Source organism: Lepisosteus platostomus, chromosome 7 (assembly GCF_059453375.1).
Source record: "Lepisosteus platostomus isolate fLepPlt1 chromosome 7, fLepPlt1.hap1, whole genome shotgun sequence".
Lineage (NCBI taxonomy): Eukaryota > Metazoa > Chordata > Actinopteri > Semionotiformes > Lepisosteidae > Lepisosteus > Lepisosteus platostomus.
The window spans coordinates 12,631,081-12,650,465 of NC_142617.1; the positions used below are offsets into that span (position 1 = coordinate 12,631,081).

The 19,385-nt window shown below is 42.9% G+C and overlaps 1 protein-coding gene across 1 annotated transcript in view; it reads left to right on the plus strand.

The window, feature by feature from the left end:
* The first annotated feature begins 550 nt into the window (after nt 1-550).
* Nucleotides 551-19,385, plus strand: part of clpb (ClpB family mitochondrial disaggregase) — a 41,228-nt gene continuing 22,393 nt past the window's right edge. The window contains exons 1-5 of the mRNA XM_088639313.1: nt 551-1,139; nt 1,831-1,882; nt 6,653-6,739; nt 13,408-13,511; nt 15,228-15,356. Of these exons, the coding sequence (XP_088495439.1) occupies nt 695-1,139; nt 1,831-1,882; nt 6,653-6,739; nt 13,408-13,511; nt 15,228-15,356 (817 nt within the window). The 5' untranslated portion in view covers nt 551-694. The remainder of the gene's footprint in view (nt 1,140-1,830; nt 1,883-6,652; nt 6,740-13,407; nt 13,512-15,227; nt 15,357-19,385) is intronic.

The window sequence follows — 19,385 nt, forward strand, 5'->3', positions numbered from 1 at the left end:
GAAAACAAAGGGAGCGAAAAACATCTATGCGCAATTCTTAACCATTACAATTCTTACAACCATTACATTACAATTCTTAAACATCTATGCGCAATTCTTAACCATTACATCAGTCTGGATTTTTCACTTGAGAAACAAATGTAACCAACCAATCGACTGTTAACAGCAAACACAATGTTACTTCAAAAGTTTAACTCATGTTTTATTTAACAAAACACTTCACGACGCAACACTTCGTCAGTAATATCCTCGTCACCACATAATCCTACGCGCCATCTGGTGTTTAGCGATGGTCAAATGAAGAAATGCCTGAGGAGTTGTAAGAAATTATTGCCACATTAATTCAACTTAAATATCAGATATGTTTTCTTGCATTTTCCAAAACACAAGACTGTTGTACTGTAGGTACTGTATATTTATAGCATTTCTAAAAGAACCCTTTTACACCCATGGTTTCTGGGATCTGTAGTCTTCTTCTCCCAAGTGTTTCACGAACTACATAGAAAAAGAGGGTAAAACTACATTTCCTATCGTGCTCTTTGAAGCGGTAACGGGTTTCCGCTTTTCCTTAGTCTTATTTCCTGTGTTGTATTTCCTCCATGCTTAATGTCTCGGTGGATATTTAAAATGAACGAAACGCAGCGCTGATACAACGTCACACATTTTATAATTAAAAATACAAATTACAGGCGTGATGTTACGTTTCATAGGCATGGGGATGTTCTCGGTTTCTAGGCCGATGCTGGTCAGATGCCGAAGGTGTTGTGAACTTCTCTCTCCTCAGATGGGAATGTTTAATGCGACGAGAGTGAACAGAACTGCTTCTGGGAGCGAAAAACATCGCTGTTGCGACACTGATCACAGCTTTGCCACTCTGACGTCCGGCCCGTCAATGGAGACCATGCTGAATAGCGACTGGAAACTCAGAAATGTCAGAATGCGTCTGCAGGATCAGATACCGGCCACAAGGTGGATCGCAAACCTCAGTATCAGGCAGGCCTCGAATTTGTCTGTCCACAGAGGGCGCTGCGACCACCGCTCTCAGGAAGGGAGAGGAGTTCCCCTGTGGAAACTCACGCCGGCTGTGATCTCAGTGGCGGCGCTTGCGTACTGCCTTAAAAGAGGTTCCGATCCAAAAGGTAAAGATGTGTCCATGGTAAAGTTGCTTTCACTACAGTTTCTGTTATTATTATTGTGCCGATGATTAGAAAGAGTGTCGAGATTGTACTTAACGTAACAAAGTTGGTTACGTTAAAGGGGTTTATTTCATGGTGACTAAACACTTAAACGTGTTAAAAGGACTATGTTTTCTCACACCTAGAGATACACTTCGTACACCACACCTAGGGATAATTACATATAAACATATAAAATGTATATATAATGATGAGGCACAGTTGTTAGTGAAGTAAAAATATGATATTAGTAGTATTAAGTACTAAGTAGTATTGTATTTCTAAAAGCAACAAGTATTAAAACAGTCATATAACCTGTTACTACTGATCATCTGGTGTAGTCTGAAACATCATTAAACTAAGATGTGTATTTGTTATTTGACACCTGCTATCACCCTAAAAAAATATGGCACCACAATTTAGTTGTGCCTCCCAATGACACAACACATTCCCTGTGACAGTTATGTAATAACTACTGTTTCAGCAGTGAAGATGTGACGCTCCTGCTGCTGTGTCAGGTTTCTTGTTCTATGGTCATTTTTACAAATATATCTAGATAACAAATAAATCCAAATGACAGCAACAATAATCCTGTTTCTGGATGTTTTCGTTCATTGATCTATTGATGTGATTTAATCCAATTCTGTTTCACCAGGAGACTCTTTGCTGGAAGCAGCCAGATCCAATAATGTCCAGGAAGTCACAAGGTAACCTGTAACCCAAAACAGGAATCCATATGGCCACATTACCAAAATGTCTGTCTTCCTTTAAGGAGGGTGATGTCCCACAGGCTATCTGTTCCTAATAGTTAAACATGTGTACCTCTGCCCCCACAGAGAACATCACCTTCCTGATTTTTAGTGTTTTTCTTTGTTACCCAATAGCTAGGAACAGGAGTTTTGAATCTTTGAAGATTTGATGTAAAGCATCTTTACCCTCAGAATAAATGTTGTGCACTGGACCGAAACACACTTTCTATACAGCACAGGGTCTGAGATGCGTCTTGACTTTGTTTGGGTAGTAATCACTATGTTAATCCATCCATCCATCTTCAAACCTCTTTCTCCAATTCAGGGCCCCAGGGGAGCCAGAGCGAGCAACAGGGCCCAAGGCTGGATAGGCCCTGCAGGGGGCGCAGTCCATCACAGGGTGGACGCACAGACACAAACACAGACAAACACACAATCACACCACGGGCCAGACAGCACCCCAGGAATTGCTCCAATTGGCCCAGCGCTGCAAGGCAGCAGTGCTAACCACTGTGTTACCACCTAAGTATAATGGTATAGATGGCCCAGTATAAAAGTGTTTTGCAAAGGCAGCCCATACAATTGCTTGTTTTGCTAACTGAAAGCTCTTTTCACATCTTTTCACAAGGGGCGCTGGGGCTGTAGGGTTCAGTATCGCTGTGTCTGTGAGGTGTGTTTCTGACACATCCCCAGGCCACTAGAGGGACCCCAAGACACGTCAGACAGCCTAGTTCCCACTGAACAGAAAAGGAAGGAAAGATGAAGAACATGATCTTTATGCAAACATTTTCACTGTCACCTTTCTTTAAAAAATCGTTCCACAACAGAAATGGAATTTTCTGTTTGCCTTTGAATCAATTAAACTAACAGATTTCAGATGCACTCAGTTGTGCACATAACAAACTAGTATCTGTTCCCTGGTTCCCCTCTTATTGATGGTCCTATTACTCTGTGTTTGGGCCTGGTTTTCTAGTGATGTTATGGTCAAAGATTGCTATTCCCTGGCTGCCTGCTTGTGGTAAGAGTGAGCCAAGTTGTTTGATAATTTAGGTTCATTTCTTGGTAAATAGTGTCAGTACAGTGGCATAGCTCTTGGAGCTGCTGCTTCACATATGCAGGTATCTGTGTGAATGGAGCTTGCATGTTCTCTCCAGGTTTGCAGGGGTTTTTGCCCAGGTGATCTTGTTTCCTCCTACCTCCCAAGACATATCGGCTGTTTTAAATTATTCCTTTTTCCCATGGTGTCAGGATGGACTGGCCTCCCACTGAGGGAGAGAGCCTTGCACTAGCCTAGCAGCAGCTATATCACCCTGCAGCTCACAACTCGCAGCCCGATGAAGCTTGGCAGGTGTGAGCCTGCTCAGTAGCTGGATAGGAGACCTCCTGGGAAAGCTGGAAGAGGTCTTACTGGGACCACCAGAGAGCACCCTCACTCTGTGTGGTTTCTGATTCCCCAGTATTGTGATGAGGACACAATTGTGTAAATAAAGGCACCATCCATCGGATGAGCTGTAAAACAGAGGTCCTGACTTTCTGTGTTCATTAAAAATCCCAGGTCATTTCTCAAAAGGAGTAGGGGTGATTACTCCTGTGTCCTGGGTAAATTTCCTCCTGGCCTTTACCAATCAGGGCCTCGTAGGAGCAGTGCATTGGCTCTGTGGCTAAGGATCTGCGCCTTTGGCTGGAAGGTTGCCGGATCGTATCCCGCGGCCGGCAGAGGAATCCTACTCCACTGAGCCCCTGAGCAAGGCCCTTAACCCCAACTGCTTCGGGGGCACCATATAAATGTCTGAGCCTGCACTCTGACCCCAAGCTTCTCTCCCTGTCTGTGTGTCTCATGGAGAGCAAGTTGGGGTATGAGAAAAGACAAATTCCTAATACGAGAAATTGTATATGCCCAATAAAGTGATCTTACCTCTTAATAATCCCCATCTATGAACTGGCTTCATCACTCTGCTCTCCTGCCAACTGATAGCTGGTGTGTGGTGAGAATACTGGCGCACTATGGCTGCTTTCACATCATCCAGATGGGGCTAAACATTGATGGTGATGGAGGGAAGTCCCCATAATCTGAAAAGCGCTTTGAGTGTAGTGTCCAGAAAAGTGCTTTATAAGTGTATTTATAATCCTTTATAAGGATTATTATTACAAGCAATGAGTAGATATTCTTCAGTAAGACCTCTGTAATATTTAAAAAGAAGAGTGGAAACGGTAGTCTTATTTAAATGCGTAGCTCCCCTTTCTTCTTCAGCCCATGAAGTTAAAACTTTTGGCGCTCCACAGCCCGGCCTGGCTGGTTCCGTGTCCTGCCTGCCCCAGAAGAAGCGACTGAAGAATGTGAGCCCCAACACGGGGAGAATGTCAAACACCGGGTCCCCCGAATAGGAACTCTTCTGGCTTCACCTGCCAGTGCGGGGCACACCCCCCGGCCCAGACTGAGGGCAGACTCGAACCCTGCCCCTCCGGCCCTCAGAGAGAGTGAGCCGGGCAGCCCCGTCACCAAGTCACTCACCCTGAACTTACAGGACAGGAGGGGGTAGGCAGCCATCTGTCAGCAATAGAGCCAGGGCCTTCGGCTGCAACGCTAGACTCCTTCATACGACAATCAGTCTGTCCGAACTGCAGTCGCAGTTCACGTTCTAGGTTTTTAACACTTTTAATAAAAGTATCAGCCTGACAGTCCATGGTAAAATGTTTGATTTGTGGGGATCCTACCTGGATCATTTACTTCAGAATTTCTGAGGTTTGGTAACTGAGAAATGTCACACAATACCACCTCTTTCATAAATTCAACAGTTACATTATTCAACTTCTAAGATTAATCAGATATTTATAGAAGGAAAAATAGCTTAAAGTGCCTTTTAATCTCATGGCATTATTGCTGGGTTTTATTTTCTACCTGACCTCAATATTACCTCCTTTATGTAACAGTTTAACTGTCCATTGTATTTTGCCTATCCTGATGTGTTACCATAAACTGATATCATAGTGTGTTGCATTATTCCCTATCAATTATTCTAACAAGAAAAAGTGAATCAGATGCTTTGAAATGGTTTATAAAAAGGTGTAGTATAGGAAATATACTGAGTCAAGGGGCCCAGACCCACACCTGCTTCACACATTTTCAGTTTTGATGTGCAATATTACCAGTGGACTTACAGGATACAAGTGGTGTAGTGAATGGGCAATAAGTAGAACAGGAGTCACGTGATTCTTGGCAAATAATGGCTGACAAGACCACTTAAAACAGGCAGTGAGTAAATTGGGTCAAATCCTACCGCAGCCCATAATTTCTCCCATTTGTCTTTGGAAGCATATTTCGTTTAACTTAGAAGAATCTCTGCTCACACGTTTATCAGCATCATTCCCAGTTCTTGTAGGAATAATGTAATTTCAGCCCTCAACTTTTTTTTTTTTAGTATGTCCTTTGGAATCAGTTCCATCTTCACCACATCGAAGCCTGAGGTGTAACGCAGACATTTTGCCTCTGCCGTCGTGTTTATCGTTGCAGATAAGCAAAACGGAGCTGTGCCGAAGTGAAACGCGATCGTGCAGCCTGCGCGTTTGAGACAAAAGTGGAGCCCAGCCATTCCTGCTGCGGTTAGCTTTAGGTTACTAGGCGCTCTTGAAAGGTCACTGCCCATATGGTCATGGCACCCAGCTGCTGCAGAGCTCGGATATGTTAAGTGGTTTAGTTACTATTGCACAGGTTGTAACAGTTTTAGAAAGCAGGCAGGTAGAACGAAAACCTGTTTACAATAAACACGGGCCTTATGTACCCAGATAGTGTCCCTGAATGGAACAGAATACAGGAACAGAAGGGACATCTTCACGGGTGTGGGGAACTGCCCCATGTTTTAGTTTGAGGTGGGGCTCGACAGAGTGGAAGGGAGTTTTTATATTGGGGCGAACCTCATTTCGGCTCCAAGTAAGATGGGGTCAGAGGCCCCCTTCTTTTGCTTCCTTTTTTTCTCTTAAAATAGACAGGGCTTGTTGCAAAAGAATGAACTATTATGTTGCTCATGCAGTGGGAGGATTAAGGAAAGTATTTTTCTTGTTTGGCAGTAACAGACACGCTTCATTTTCCTATTTCTTCATAGCTGCTTAAAACCAGTGTGCAGACAGTTAACATGGGAGCTGTGAGCTTATCTGTCTCTATGTGTAGACAAAGGGTCTCCACCACCTGGGTAAATGCGGTTTTTAATGATCTTTAGGGAATGAAATCCAGTTTCCAAGCGAGGTTCAGGATGGATTCTGTTCCTTGACGGTAGCAGCTCTTGCCTATTCTGTCACACAATATATCCATCTTCCTCAGGTCCGATCCTCAATTACGACAGAGCGACTGATTCTGTAGGTCTCCTTAATTCAGCAGCAGCCTGAAGCCTAGACTTTAGGGTTTAATATGTCCATTTAAGCCTCAATTGAGCTCATTTAACTTTCCTCCTAAGGTCTTCATAGCCTGTAGAGTCTTCACAGTGTGGGCGGAACTCTGCAGTGCTGTGTGTGATATTTTTATTTACCTGATTAACATGTACAGTAATGTGGTAATTTGGGGTTAAGTACATTTTGGAAATGACAAATTCAAGGAGTAAAAAAAAAATTGGTTTTGAATTTTAATTGAGATATCTGTTATGTTGTTCCTCATCATTGGTTTGCCCTTTTCTGTGGGATTAATGATGGGAAACACACGTGGTTTTGCTTTTACTGGAAAGTTATTTTCCTCTGCAGGCTGCTGGCTGAAGGGATCGACCCCAACTACCGGCACCCACTGGGCTGGACTGCGCTGATGGTGGCAGCCATGTGCCATCACCACAAGTAAGAATGGGCAACACCCGCCACTGATGTTCCTCATTTTTAATTGTTTTGTGTTCAGTTTCACTCTTCTCCCAATGTTTTGTTTTGGTTGTTAATCTCAAAGCCTGCAGTTGTAACACATGTAATAGATATGTAGGAGCCATCCCCACCTAAAAAGGTATTTGGTGATGGTGATGAAGGAGCAGTGTCATTTCACAACTGTAGTTTTCCACTGGGTTTAATAGACATGATGGCTCACTGGGAATTAGTCTGGATGGTCCTGTTTTCTCAGAAGTATTGCATTCAGATTGGTTACTTTCATACTGACTGGTATTTTTTAGCCAAATAAGCAAAATCTATTTTTATATCACTGGTAGCTAGTATTAAACATTTATCATGTGTTTTCAAGTCCAACATTGCCATTATGAATTTGTTTCCTTAATACAAAACAACGTGCTCTTGTCCAGAAGGTGGCGAGGACAGTTGTGGGATATTGCCGTTGAAGCAATGGTTCGATACATCATATCGAATAAGTGCTTTGTGGTGGTGCAGTATCATTGCATCAGCTCTGAGGAAAGTTTAAAATAATATCATTTAAAGCAGTGGTGCACAACGCCAGTCTTGGAGTTCTGCATTGTCTGCCTGCTTTTATTCCACCTCTGCCCTTAATGACCTTATTCAGCAAACCATTACCTTAATTGGATCAATTTAAAGCTTTTCAGACACTGATAATTTAAAGAGATCCAGAAAATACGCTGGATGTAAAGTGACAATACAGTGCATAGCCCCAACAGTGCTAGGGGCTAGGAGGAGGAAATGTCAAGATTGAAATAACACGGGGGCCCAAGCGCCCATCTACTTTTGATTTCTCGCGCAGCCCTCGGGCCTTGTGAAGTGCAAAGTGCACCTTTCACATCACTGAGTGCATTCATGAGAAGGCAAAGAGACACCCACCCCAAATTCAATTAACCTCCTCCATTGCAAACATGAAGAGGGAATCCAATTTAGGAACGTGAGCCACTGGTGCAAATCCTTCAGAAAAGAGAGAGTTACTGACACAAGTTCGGATGGTAAAGTCGCAGCCTCTTCAAAGGCAGCTGTCTGCCTTTTAGGCCGTTCCACTTTCTTAAATCTTTGTAAAGAAGGGATTAGTGATACCCTACAGCCACAGTAGTGCGCTACATACTGGTGGCACACTATGTCATTTGTAGTAAAGTACAATGGAGGGACAGCTTAGGGGATTCCAGAAAAGATACCAATGGCCAAGATTTTTGGGAAATATATATTTAGACCACTGTTAAGGCCTTTACCATGACAGTTCCCGTCAGCAGGCCTATGAATGGATGTGCATTTTTTTAATGAGGGGATCAATTCATTTATCCTAACGTGACAGCTAAGTCTTACTCTGCTTTTTTCATTAACCGAGATTTCGTTCATTATGGTTTCCTTTCAGCCTCAATATTTTGTGTTTGACTGAAATATGGTTTTCATGTAGCATAACGCTGTCTAGAAGTGAAAATGTTTACTCCAGTGACATAGATATTTAAGACACTTCCTGTCTTGAGAAGACTTAAAGTTCATGGCTGTTGAATTAAAGTTTTTGGTTGAAAGATGTTTTTGTCTCGGGCTAAGCTGTTGTAATTTCACTACTGTGTAAGATACTGTTGTCAGACATCTAAAAATCAACTCCTCTTACTGTGATCAGTCTTCATTTCTAAGCAGGTATCTCAGTGTGCAGCTCACTTGTTGCTTTTTCCAGTGTCATTTCATTGAGGCTTCATGGTCAATTAGTCAAGTGGAATAAGATTTCAATAAATCGTCTTGGTGAAGCTTAAAGTCTCTTTTCGCATTCTTATTCTATACTTCTGGAATTTATTTAGTATAATTTAGACACGGAAACCACATCACAGGAAGGTGAATCACTGGTAGCTTATCCCACATGTTAGAGGACTATGGTGACTTCTTCACCATTCACTTCCATTGGTTATTACATTCATTAACCATGATGAACCATTTTTTTAGATTTCTTCAAATGAGGAGTCAGTGTTCAAATGTAATTTTTGAGAAAGTCACCAACGAAACAGAAAATAAATTATACAAACATTTTAGAGGGAAAAGGACTATCTCTGCGTATATCCCAAAAAATATTTTTTACAGTCAATGCTGAAGAGTTAGTGTTCAAATGTAATTTTTGAGAAAGCCGCCAACGTAATGGAAAATAAATGATACAAACATTTTAGGGGGAAAAGAGTATATCTGCTTACATCCAAAAAACTTTTTTTTTACAGTCAATGCTGAAGAGTCAGTGTTCACGTGTCATTTTTGAGAACGTTGTTGGCAGTAATGGCAAAGAAAAGTTTAGGGATGGAGTAGCAACTAGCATTTGATTGGCGAACTCTCAGCTTTTGGGAATGCGGGATCGCAGTCCGGTCGTTCGCGCTGCTGCGTTGCCGGCAAGTCAGGGGCCGGGCCTCGGCCTCAGCGGACGGGTGCGAGGCAGAATCGTAGCGCTCGCCCCGACGGGCCGCGGCCCTCGTGTGCCGAGTTCGTGTGTGGCGCGGGCTTTGATGCCGTCCCTGACAAGCGGGAGTCGTGACCTCCTCGAGGGGCCCGGCCGTCTGTCCACCCTCCTGCCCCTGGCAACCCTGTCTCTGAAGAGGAGGGCCGTGTTTGAGGAGCTTTGATGTCGGGAGCGCAAAGGATACGCGGTGTGGGGAGGGACACGGCAGCCTCTGTTTACACTCTGAGCTGCGCGGGGCTGGAAGGAGACCCCCTGTCCTCTCTTTTTTTTTCCCCAAGCCCCTCGGGCTGCCTTTGACTCGGACAATGACCGGCGCTGGAGTGGAACGGTTGTTGACTGTTCCAAGTGACCGGAGCAGTGGAAGAAAAAGCTTAATTCTCTCTCCTCACTTGGAGAAGGAGAGGAGAGGGAAAAGGCCGCCAAAGTGCTGGGCTTTGGAGGGGGATAATCCCCCTCCGGAAATTGGTGGGAATGCTATCAGTTTGTGAAAAAGGTTAGGCCACTAGGTTAGGGATGATAAGGTAGCCGCTAACGGTTCCATTAATCGGTCGCAGGATGAACTTGGGAGTTCTCTGGCTGAAACATAGTAGCCTCCAATCTTGTAAAACAATCGCCATGCTCACTTTTTATTTTTCTTTGTTCAGCCCCTGTAAATAGAGCTTATGGTTCCCCTCTGCCACTGTTTGTGTAGAGCTAGGAAGAGCAGAGTGGCCACTTAGTCACATACCTGTTCTGCTGGGCAAGGAAACAATTGCTCAGAATGTAAACTGAGCCATTTCCTTTTTCTCTCCGGTCTGGCATGTTTTGTATACACTTGTCTTTCTGAGGGAAAAGGGCTTAGGAGATAAAAACCTGATAGACACCCTCCAGGTGTATCTGAACTACGTAAAATACAAGCACAGGATGCAGACGAGGCTCAGAAATGGCTCGAGTTAATTCTCGGAGAAGAGCAACAAGTGGAAATCCTGAAGTCAGTGAAGGACTTTGACAACAGTGTTTAAAGGGTGAAAACCTCATACTAGTTCTGCTTAATTGTTCAGCATGTATATTCTAATGTTTTTCTTCCCCAGTCAGAGTCCAGCGATAGTGATTGACAGTAGAAGCAGAAAAGCACAAAGAGGAGATTTCTCAGGGCAGTAAAGTGCCCAGACTCTTCGAAACGTAACCAGTATCTAGCTTGGAAGACCACTGGATTTTGCCAGAACCAACAGAAGTTCTGATTTTGAAATAAACAGTATAATCTGGCCTCTCAGTGTGTGTCAGGTGACTGTTCAGCTGCTGTTCATATGGATGTCCGATTACGTATTTTTCTTTCTCCATTACCTTGGTTCGTACCACTCAGTTTCTTTCGCATTCTGCACTGCCTTCTCTCAAATCCCCACTATCGCCCCTTTTCTCACCTACCCCCTCTCCTGTCCCTGGGGTGCTTGGGGTGCCGCTGTTTGTAGAAGTGCTTTCCAGGGTCAGCGCCCTCCTCGGATCACTGCCCAGCCCCGCTGCTAACAATGGGCGCTTCCTAGCTGAACTCGGGAGCGGGGAACGGGGTCCGTGGGACTCCCAGTGGTAACCCCCTTCCCTGCCCGGGTCTCCTGGAAGACAAAGGGCAATACCAGCTCCGCCAACCACCCCCCTTCCTCCACCAGCCCTTCTCTGCTCGGCCCCATGGAGCAGGACCCCCACAGATGGGTTTGTTTGGATTCCCCAGCGTGGTCCAGCAGACCATGCCTCCCCAAGGCTAGGCCATCCCTCATCGCAAACACTGAAGCCCCCAAACAGGAGCACTGGGGCTCATCAATTACCAGGACGGACAAGTACCTTTACGAATGCCTGTATTGAAAATACTCGGGGCATCCCAGCGCAGTCGGGCTTATATTTAACCTCCCTCAGCCCTTTCTAACAGTTTTCTAATAAGACCTTAAATGATAGGTTGACACATTCAGTTTGGAAACTTGTGGAATGAGTTGTGGTCAAAATCTAAATTTCTTCCCCCCTTTATTTTTTTACACAGACATTATAGGTTTATACGCATGTTAAGAAGTTGCTTTCAGTATATATGGTTTTCTGAATATAAATGTTTGAAATGTTGATCTCAACCACGTTTTACAATAGTGCTGTCTGAAAACAGATACTCATTTGTTTTTGCTCATTTGAAAAGGAAAGCTTTTTAAATCTAGTTTTGTGTTTGTTTATGCTGTACCAAAGATCTGCGTAAAGATCTTTCAAAGCATGGTTTAGGAGTTGACAGTCCAAATACTATTAAACATGTACTTTTAAAATTAAAAATGTTACAAGTCAAATCTATGCAATTCAGCTTGGGGTTTCTCCTGTAATTCCCCTGGGCTGACATGCTGTAACCCCTAGAATAAATAAAAATAAAAGTGAGAAAAATGTAAACATGCCATGAGCAGTATCAGGGGATTTTCACTGGGTAATTTAAAATGCCTGTAAAAAGCCTCACAGCAGAAAATAATAGGTTTACTAGGAGATTGGATTAATGTATTGGAATATTTGAAGTTACTTTTTTGATACCTTCCACTAAAATTATGTATGAAAAAATAAAGCTATTCTCTACCTTTTCATTTAAAATTTCCATAGGGCCATTTGATAAACAGAAGCACTTCTAGCTGCAGGAGCTGGGAGCTGAAATTGCATGTTTCCTACAACCCTGTCCACTCAAACAATGAGGGTTCTATAAAAGATGAGACTTGTTTCTATTCAAAACTACTTACTGTAAGCAGAATTATTACAGGAATCCATCACAACCACAAACTTAGCTTTTGTCAGGAGTGGATTGTCATGTGGCAGTTATTTAAACTTGTCAGTTTAATTACATAGCTTGCCAGTTTCCACATTTGTCATTGAATAAAATGTGGTCTATTTATTAAAAGGTAGACCTTGTGAACTCCTTGTTTCCACATTAAAAAGCAGCTGTAAATCAATTAGTAGTTAAGCTTTCAAGAATTATTGGTAAATAATGACATATGTGAGCCACAACATTTAATGTCGTATTTTTTGGTGCGTGGGGGGAATTTTAATTATATAGCAGATGTAATACAATACAATAATTTATATTAACAGTGAAAAGGATCATTGTTTAAACTGTATGAATTGCTTTAAACCTGCCAGTGTCACCCAGATGCTCCGAGCTGTTTGATTTGAATGAGTAAGTCTGATGTGGCTGCCAGCGGAGATGTTTGTTTTGATGTGGTGTTGGTTTCAAGAGCAGACATCACGGTCTGTTGTGTTTCAGTGAAGGTAGACGTGTGAGGAACTGCAGACTCCTGTGCAATCCCTTGGCTTTTGACTTCCGAATACTCTCAGGAAATGAACTCGTCCGTAAACGTATGGCCTACACGCTTTGTTCCTAGAAACCGCTTAGTGTGTGGGGGCGTCAGCGTATGGGAACAGACTATCAAGGTAGCTATGAGCGTCTTTTCCTTTGTCGCTGTGGAAACTGGGAAGGGCAGCTCCATGTTATCATTCCGAGTTTCAGAAAGGCCTGGTTCCAAAGAGGCAGCTACACTGTGGTGGTTACAAAACAGCCATATACAGTAGTAGGAATTCAAAGCCACATCTTACAAAAACAAAGCACGTTTTGGTGACAAGGCATTTCTAATTGAGCTTCACGTTGCACATCTCAAATGGTTATTGTAAAGACATGCTATTTTGTGGCATTTAAAATACTAAGACCATCCCACAGCTACCTTCATCTGTTAATGGGTGGTCCTGCCCATTCCCAAAAATATTTCAGTATGCATATTGTAATTATTTTCCTACATAAACATTACAGGACATTTAACAAACTGTTCTTTGTTCCTAGTGCTTATTTTAGCTAAGAACTCAAGATATCTTGGTAGTCTTAGATCTGTTTTTAATGGTTTAAAAATAAAATCAATCTATGATAAGACCACATTTGCCACATGTTTGGGTGAAAAGCTGTGCCGCTAAGCCAGGAATCAAACTCAAACCTCACAGCTTTTTGTTCTGAAGGCTGCCTCTCAGGTCAGCAGCACCTAACATCCACGACCTGTGTTTTTCCAGCTCTTTCAATTCCCAGAAACACATCCTTCTCCTTTCCAGGCTCGCTTCCTTTTTCTTCTGGCTGGAAAGTTGGCTCTTCTTTGTCATCCCCAGAGCCTCACTCCATGTTTTCGCCTCTCTCCTGCAGTGTGGTGAAGGCGCTGTTAGCTGCAGGTGCAGATCCAAACCTGGGCGATGAGTTCAGCACCGTCTACGACACCGCAAGGGAGAAAGGAATCCATTCTCTGGAAGGTAATCCGTGGGAGGAAGGACTTCTTTTCACAGCAGCGAAGGGAATTTGAAGGAGGTTTTAATCATTTTTTTTTGCTGTGGTGAGGCTAATGTCAATAAGCTTGGTTCTGACAAGAAATTGTAATTCCTCCTACTTTGCCAAAGAGAAGCGTCGGGAAACTGGACAAAATGGAGAACGTGTGTAGTTTCAGCACAGAAAAAAATAAGGTTGCTCCAACACAATGTATTTTAGAATACATTTGCACAGTAAAAGAAGATATCTTTAACAAGCAGCTGTCCGAAAAAAAATGTATTGTAGTTTATTGAGGTGTCGGATTTTTCTTAAGCTTAAAAAACCACTGGCCTTGTAGGGCAGCCTTTTAGTTGTAGATCACTGAGGAGGCCTAAGATCCGGCAGAAAGGGTGACTTGGAACAAGCACCTGACCGTGACTCCTGTGAAACATTGATTCGGTTGTGGCCCCCAGTAGTTGAAAGTTTGTACCCTTTACCCATTAAGAGATAGGGTCTTAATTCTCTGACATAACATTTGTCTCCTGTCACAGCCTTGGTCCCTGTGAAACACAGTGATTCATTATGCAAACACCCATTCACTGCTTCCGGGTGACAAAAATTTGGAGCTCTTTATGGAGTGCCTGCTGCCAGAAGCATATTTAAACAAAAAACTCCCGGCACTCGATCTCGGCATCTCTGCCTTGCTGGAGTGTTCTTATTAAATATATAAATTCAGTCCCAGACATCAAGGAGATTTTTTCCCCTTTCTCAGCCCCATTTACATATTCGTATGCGTTTCATTTGGCCGTGTTTATTTATTTTTCATAACCGTATCCCAAACAATAAAAAAAAAATGGCAAAGATGCCAGGAAAGAAGAAGGAGCCAGAGACATATTTATATATGATATGTATATTACAGACATTTATATTGTTGGCAGTTTTTTGGTGGGTCTGGGAGGGGGAGATTTCCCAGACGCGCACTGATGGATGGGGGCTAGTCCTGCCAGTGACGTTTTATTGAGTTTGCGATGATTATCCAGCTCTCAGACATTTGTTACAGATGACGACTAGCCTGTCAGGAACCCGGAGTTGGTGAAGGGAGGGGGGGGGGGGGGTTGAGAGGAGATGGGGGGTAATGAGAAGTATTTCAGCCTTTTTCACTCCCATCTCTGTTTCGAAGAGTAGGAGCGAACCTTGCTTTTGAGCACCTCGTGCATCAAAGGCTTGAGTAACGCCGCAGGATAATTAAAATTAAGCTATTTAAAATTACTAATAATCGTATCGGCTGCGACCATTGCGTGCTTTGCATCTTTTTAAATAAACATTCGCACTGCCAGGTTATGGTTTTTTTTAGTTTAGTCTGATAGAACATGCTGCTTCATTTCCATCTTCCCACCTTTGTTGCCCCATTTTGATAAGTGACCACAAATATCTTTTAATGTTATGAAAAAAACGCTGATTTCCCTTCAGGCTTCAAACCTTAGGCTGTTTGTTTCGTTTGCTTGTTTGGAGAGTTTGGGCTGAGCTATAGGTACGTGAAGCTGTTCTTCGCTCTCTGGCGGCCAAGCCGTTATTTCAAGGCCAGAGTCGAGCGGGACAAGGATTCGGGGGGCTCCGGTCAGAGCTAGCAGTGAAGAGGGGGGTGAACGCACCTAGGGCCAGCCCAAACACAAATGGAGGGGAAGCTTATTTCCTGTTCTCCCCTCCCCTCTCTCGTTCGGCAGTGCTGGTGACCCGCGAGGACGAGTTTAGTAGCCGACTCAATAGCCGCGCCAGTTTCCGCGGCTGCAGCGCCCTGCACTACGCCGTGCTGGCCGACGACCTGCGGACCGTAAAGATCCTCCTGGAGGCAGGTGGGTTTCGGAATGAGCACCTTCACACGGGACAGGAGAAGCAGTTCAAAGACCGTTCTGCTCCCCTATTTCACTGCTGTGTCCAATAGACCTGGTGTAAAATACCACTTCATAGTTAATGATTGATATACTGTACACTTCATATTCTTTTTCCAGTTCCACATGATACTGGACATGGGAGGGGGGGAGACTTTTAGGAGATTTTGAGTTCCTGTCTTCCTGCAGGGGCTGTGTTCTGGTTACGTTTCTAGAGTGAAAATATCTGAGAGATTTCTCTTCCCTTCACCTGCAGTCCCCTTTAAACCTCTGTTTGATGAACTGCCCTCCTTGTGATCTACCTGAAGAATTTATTTGCAGAAGGTTTCATATATCAGGGATCGCAGGGAAAAAAAAAAAGGCAAGCGAGCAATGAAAAAAGAAACAAAAGATAATAATCTATATCCAGTGAAGAGTGATTTGAAATCGTTACTGTTGTCTGGAATATGTGTTTTATATTGCCTGGCCGTCACCTGCCCCAGAGCGTAGCAATCCTGCCCTTGTGCGATTTGTGAAATTGATTGCCGCTGCTCCTTGGAGGTACATCGCCTCTTACTTCCTGCTTTGCTGATCAATTCCTCCGCTCAGAGGTGAAATAAACACCTCATGTGCTGGAGCAGAGTGGAAGGGAGAGAGGAGGACATGGGGAGAGGAGAAGGGGGTTAGGTTTCAGAGGTAACAAAGGCAGGGAGAGGGCAAAAAGATGTAGGCCCAAAGTATTTTTTTATTTTCATTAGATAGCTCCGGCCATCTTCAATAACTTCAGTAGCACTGCTGGTAAATACATAAATCTAGTCATTCTTTTTTTGTTATGGATGCTGCTTTACCGCCAATTGACTTCTTTCGTCATCTCCCAGGAAGCGTTAAGTCCTGAACACTGGTGTTCAGTAAACATTTGAAAGATTTATTTATATTGCGTCCGCCAGTTCCTCGAGTAATGAGATTTGCATATTTTTGTTTCTCAAGTGAGTTTCAATGCTGTGTGCCGTGGTAGCGGTTTTAATTGAATGAAAAGCTTTCAGATCCTTTTAAATGGTATTTTTATGTTATCAAGGTCTTGGGTTTTCGTTTAAATTTAGTTTCTGTAAAGTTTATTCAGTTTCATGTTTTTGCTACATATTTCTTTTGAAGCAAAGCAGAACGTCACATGGGGGCAGTGCAGTGAATTTAAGAAGAATAAAAAAAAACTGCTTTGGGTATTTCAGCACATATAGTAGCTGAGACACCAGTGTTTCAAGAGCCTTCATAAAACCCGTTCTCTAGGCCTTTTTCTGTTGAGTAGGTTGAATTTGCAGAGTTACGAGCAGGATGCCTGTCGATTCCACTAGGCCTCACTGAACACCCGTTCTTGTGAACTGTAGCATGATAAGGCACGTAAAACACCAAGAGTGATAAAGGCCATTTTTGGCAGAAGGTCAGCATAGATCAACATAGCAGCTCTACGTAACCACCCTGGCTTTAAATACTGGCCCTGAATCTAGAATCTAGTTTTTGTCATCTTAAAATGGCCAGTTTCAACCTTTCTGCCATGAGGCACCTATAATAGTTTTTCATCTGTTTTGTTTTTGGTTGTAGCCCACCTTCTTTCTGCAACGTCGTTTTTTTTGTCACCATGCATGTCCTCTGACCATTCCTGATAAGCTTCCAAAGCTTTTTAGGATAAAATAGGGAGGTTTGCTAGAAGTTTTGGAATTCTTTGTTGATAATATCTAGTGGATGGACTGAGATTTATTTATTTTTATTATAGATTATGATATGAACCAATTTAATAAACCACTTTTAGAAATATCATATCTGTCGATTTTTCCTATAAAATAATATCAAGACAATACAAAAATCAATATCAAACAAATGCAATATTCTCCTTTTCCCATTCACTGGTAGGTGCCCTTTTAATTTCAGAGTTAACTAATGGCATCGTTTTTTCTGCATTTTTAAAAAAACCTGGCTTCATTAATACAACCGGAGGTATGTGAAAATAATGCTATATATTTTGTTTTTAATCGTATTCGAAAGTTTATTTGCTTAGTTTCATCACAGTTTGAAATCTTCAGCATTTTTTGAGTGCTCTCCAAAACTGGGCCTGATAAAAATTTTATTTATAGTTTTCATACAGTATACACCGTTATGGCATGCTACCAAATACAGAGGGTATTTAAAAACTGGATGACTTCATTTTTTTAGGTTTATTCTTGACATTTTAATTAATTGTATTGTTTGTGGGGGGAAAACACCAGTAGGTGACACTTCTGGAGATTTCTGTAAAGAAATATTCCAACATTCTTTGTTTGAAAAGAGGCAAACGTTGGAATCTACTCAAGTTCTCTATAGGGTGTTACTCTCTGTCCTGAAAAGTGTGGGGGGTTTTTTGAAAGAAAAAAAATCAAACTTTTGGAGCGAGTTGCTGCGTAAAATACTGCAAATTCAGCAGTGCTTGAAGAAATCAAGTATTGTGATTTTTTTCGGAGTATTGTTTTCTCAATCATGTTGCCCGAACTCCTGGAATCCTTTGTGTCAGGAAGCATCCTGACGTTATATAGGTTTCCATAACGGTGCCTTTTTGTTTCTTCCGGCAGCAGTCTCATGCCGGTCACACCTGCCATTGATAGGATTCCATTTCCCCTCCAGGCTCTCCACTTACCACTCTCTCTGTTAGTGTCTCTCCCTATCCGGCAGCACATGCTTCTTAAACAAGTGACCTTAATCAGTGTTTACGGCCGGGCCTGCGCGTGCCTGGCGGTAGTTGACCCCTCACCCCGCAGTGGGCCTGCCCTGTGTGACATTTGACCCCGTGTCAGAACCTCCTTGTACAGCCAAAGGAAAGGGTAGCTGTGGAGGATATTTTGCAAGGCTGGTGGGTGCAGGGGGGGGGTTCATTTGCTTCGGAGAGCGAGAATCTGATGAAGATATGAATGTTGTCAGGCTCTACATCAAGTCGCTGTCAGAATTAAATTGGTCTAATTAAGACCTAGTAAAAGCTAGACAGATAAATTGATGTAACAGCTTTACTTGGGCTCCCCTGGAAGTGGACGTGGTATTTTACAGCTGAGGTCAAGATATTGCTTGTTTAAACAGCATGAGCGGCGTCTCATTCCTTTGATGACAGATGTAAAACTGAAGTTGTGTTTCCACTCTGTATCTAATGCATGTGCCTCAGTTATAAATATTTTGTAAATTTGGCACTATTGTCATTATATAACATGTTAAATGAACTTCATGTACAGTAGTAAGTTAGCATGTCCGCTGAAAGCTGAAATACAAGATTTTTGAAGACTGTTTATTTTACTTATTTTTTTTACTCCTTTATTTGATCACTTGAAAAACCCACTACTGTCCGTTTTATACTCACTCGGTTTAGTGTCTCCATTAGGTTACAGTGCCTGTGACATACAGGAAGAATAAGATCCTGTGAAGGCCCTGCTCCAATCAGTGCCATTGTGTTGTTTAAAGGGCCACGACCCATGACGAGTATAGGGGACTGTGTGTCCAGGTCTTATGGCATTTAATTTCTTCCCCCTCGTTTTCAGGACTAAGGGATACACTTCTGTCAAAAAAGCTGTGTGATTGTTCACTGTCTGTGATTGGACATAGGCAGGGAAACACAGGGAGTGGGTATGCCTGCTTTATGTATGGGCTATGCAGCCCAGGCAAGATGCAAGATGAATCCTAACTGAGGCTCTGACTGCACCAGTTCAATTTGCCAAATGAATGGACTTGGCAGGTCAGACCCAGCCCACAGGCCATGTCTTTCACACCCCTGACGTAAGCAGTTATTGAAAATACTGTAGGTGCACATTTACAGTATGTAGCTTTTCCTCCAAAAGGGTCACAGTGTACTTTACACAGGAGGGGTTCAACTTTATCCACCAGTGAGGTGTAGCACATACCTGGGTGATGCACGGCAGCCTTTATGCATCTAGAGCGCCATTACACAGCAGATCTGGTGGAGAAGTGAGAAATTGCTTCATCAGTTGAATTGGTCAATATTTATAA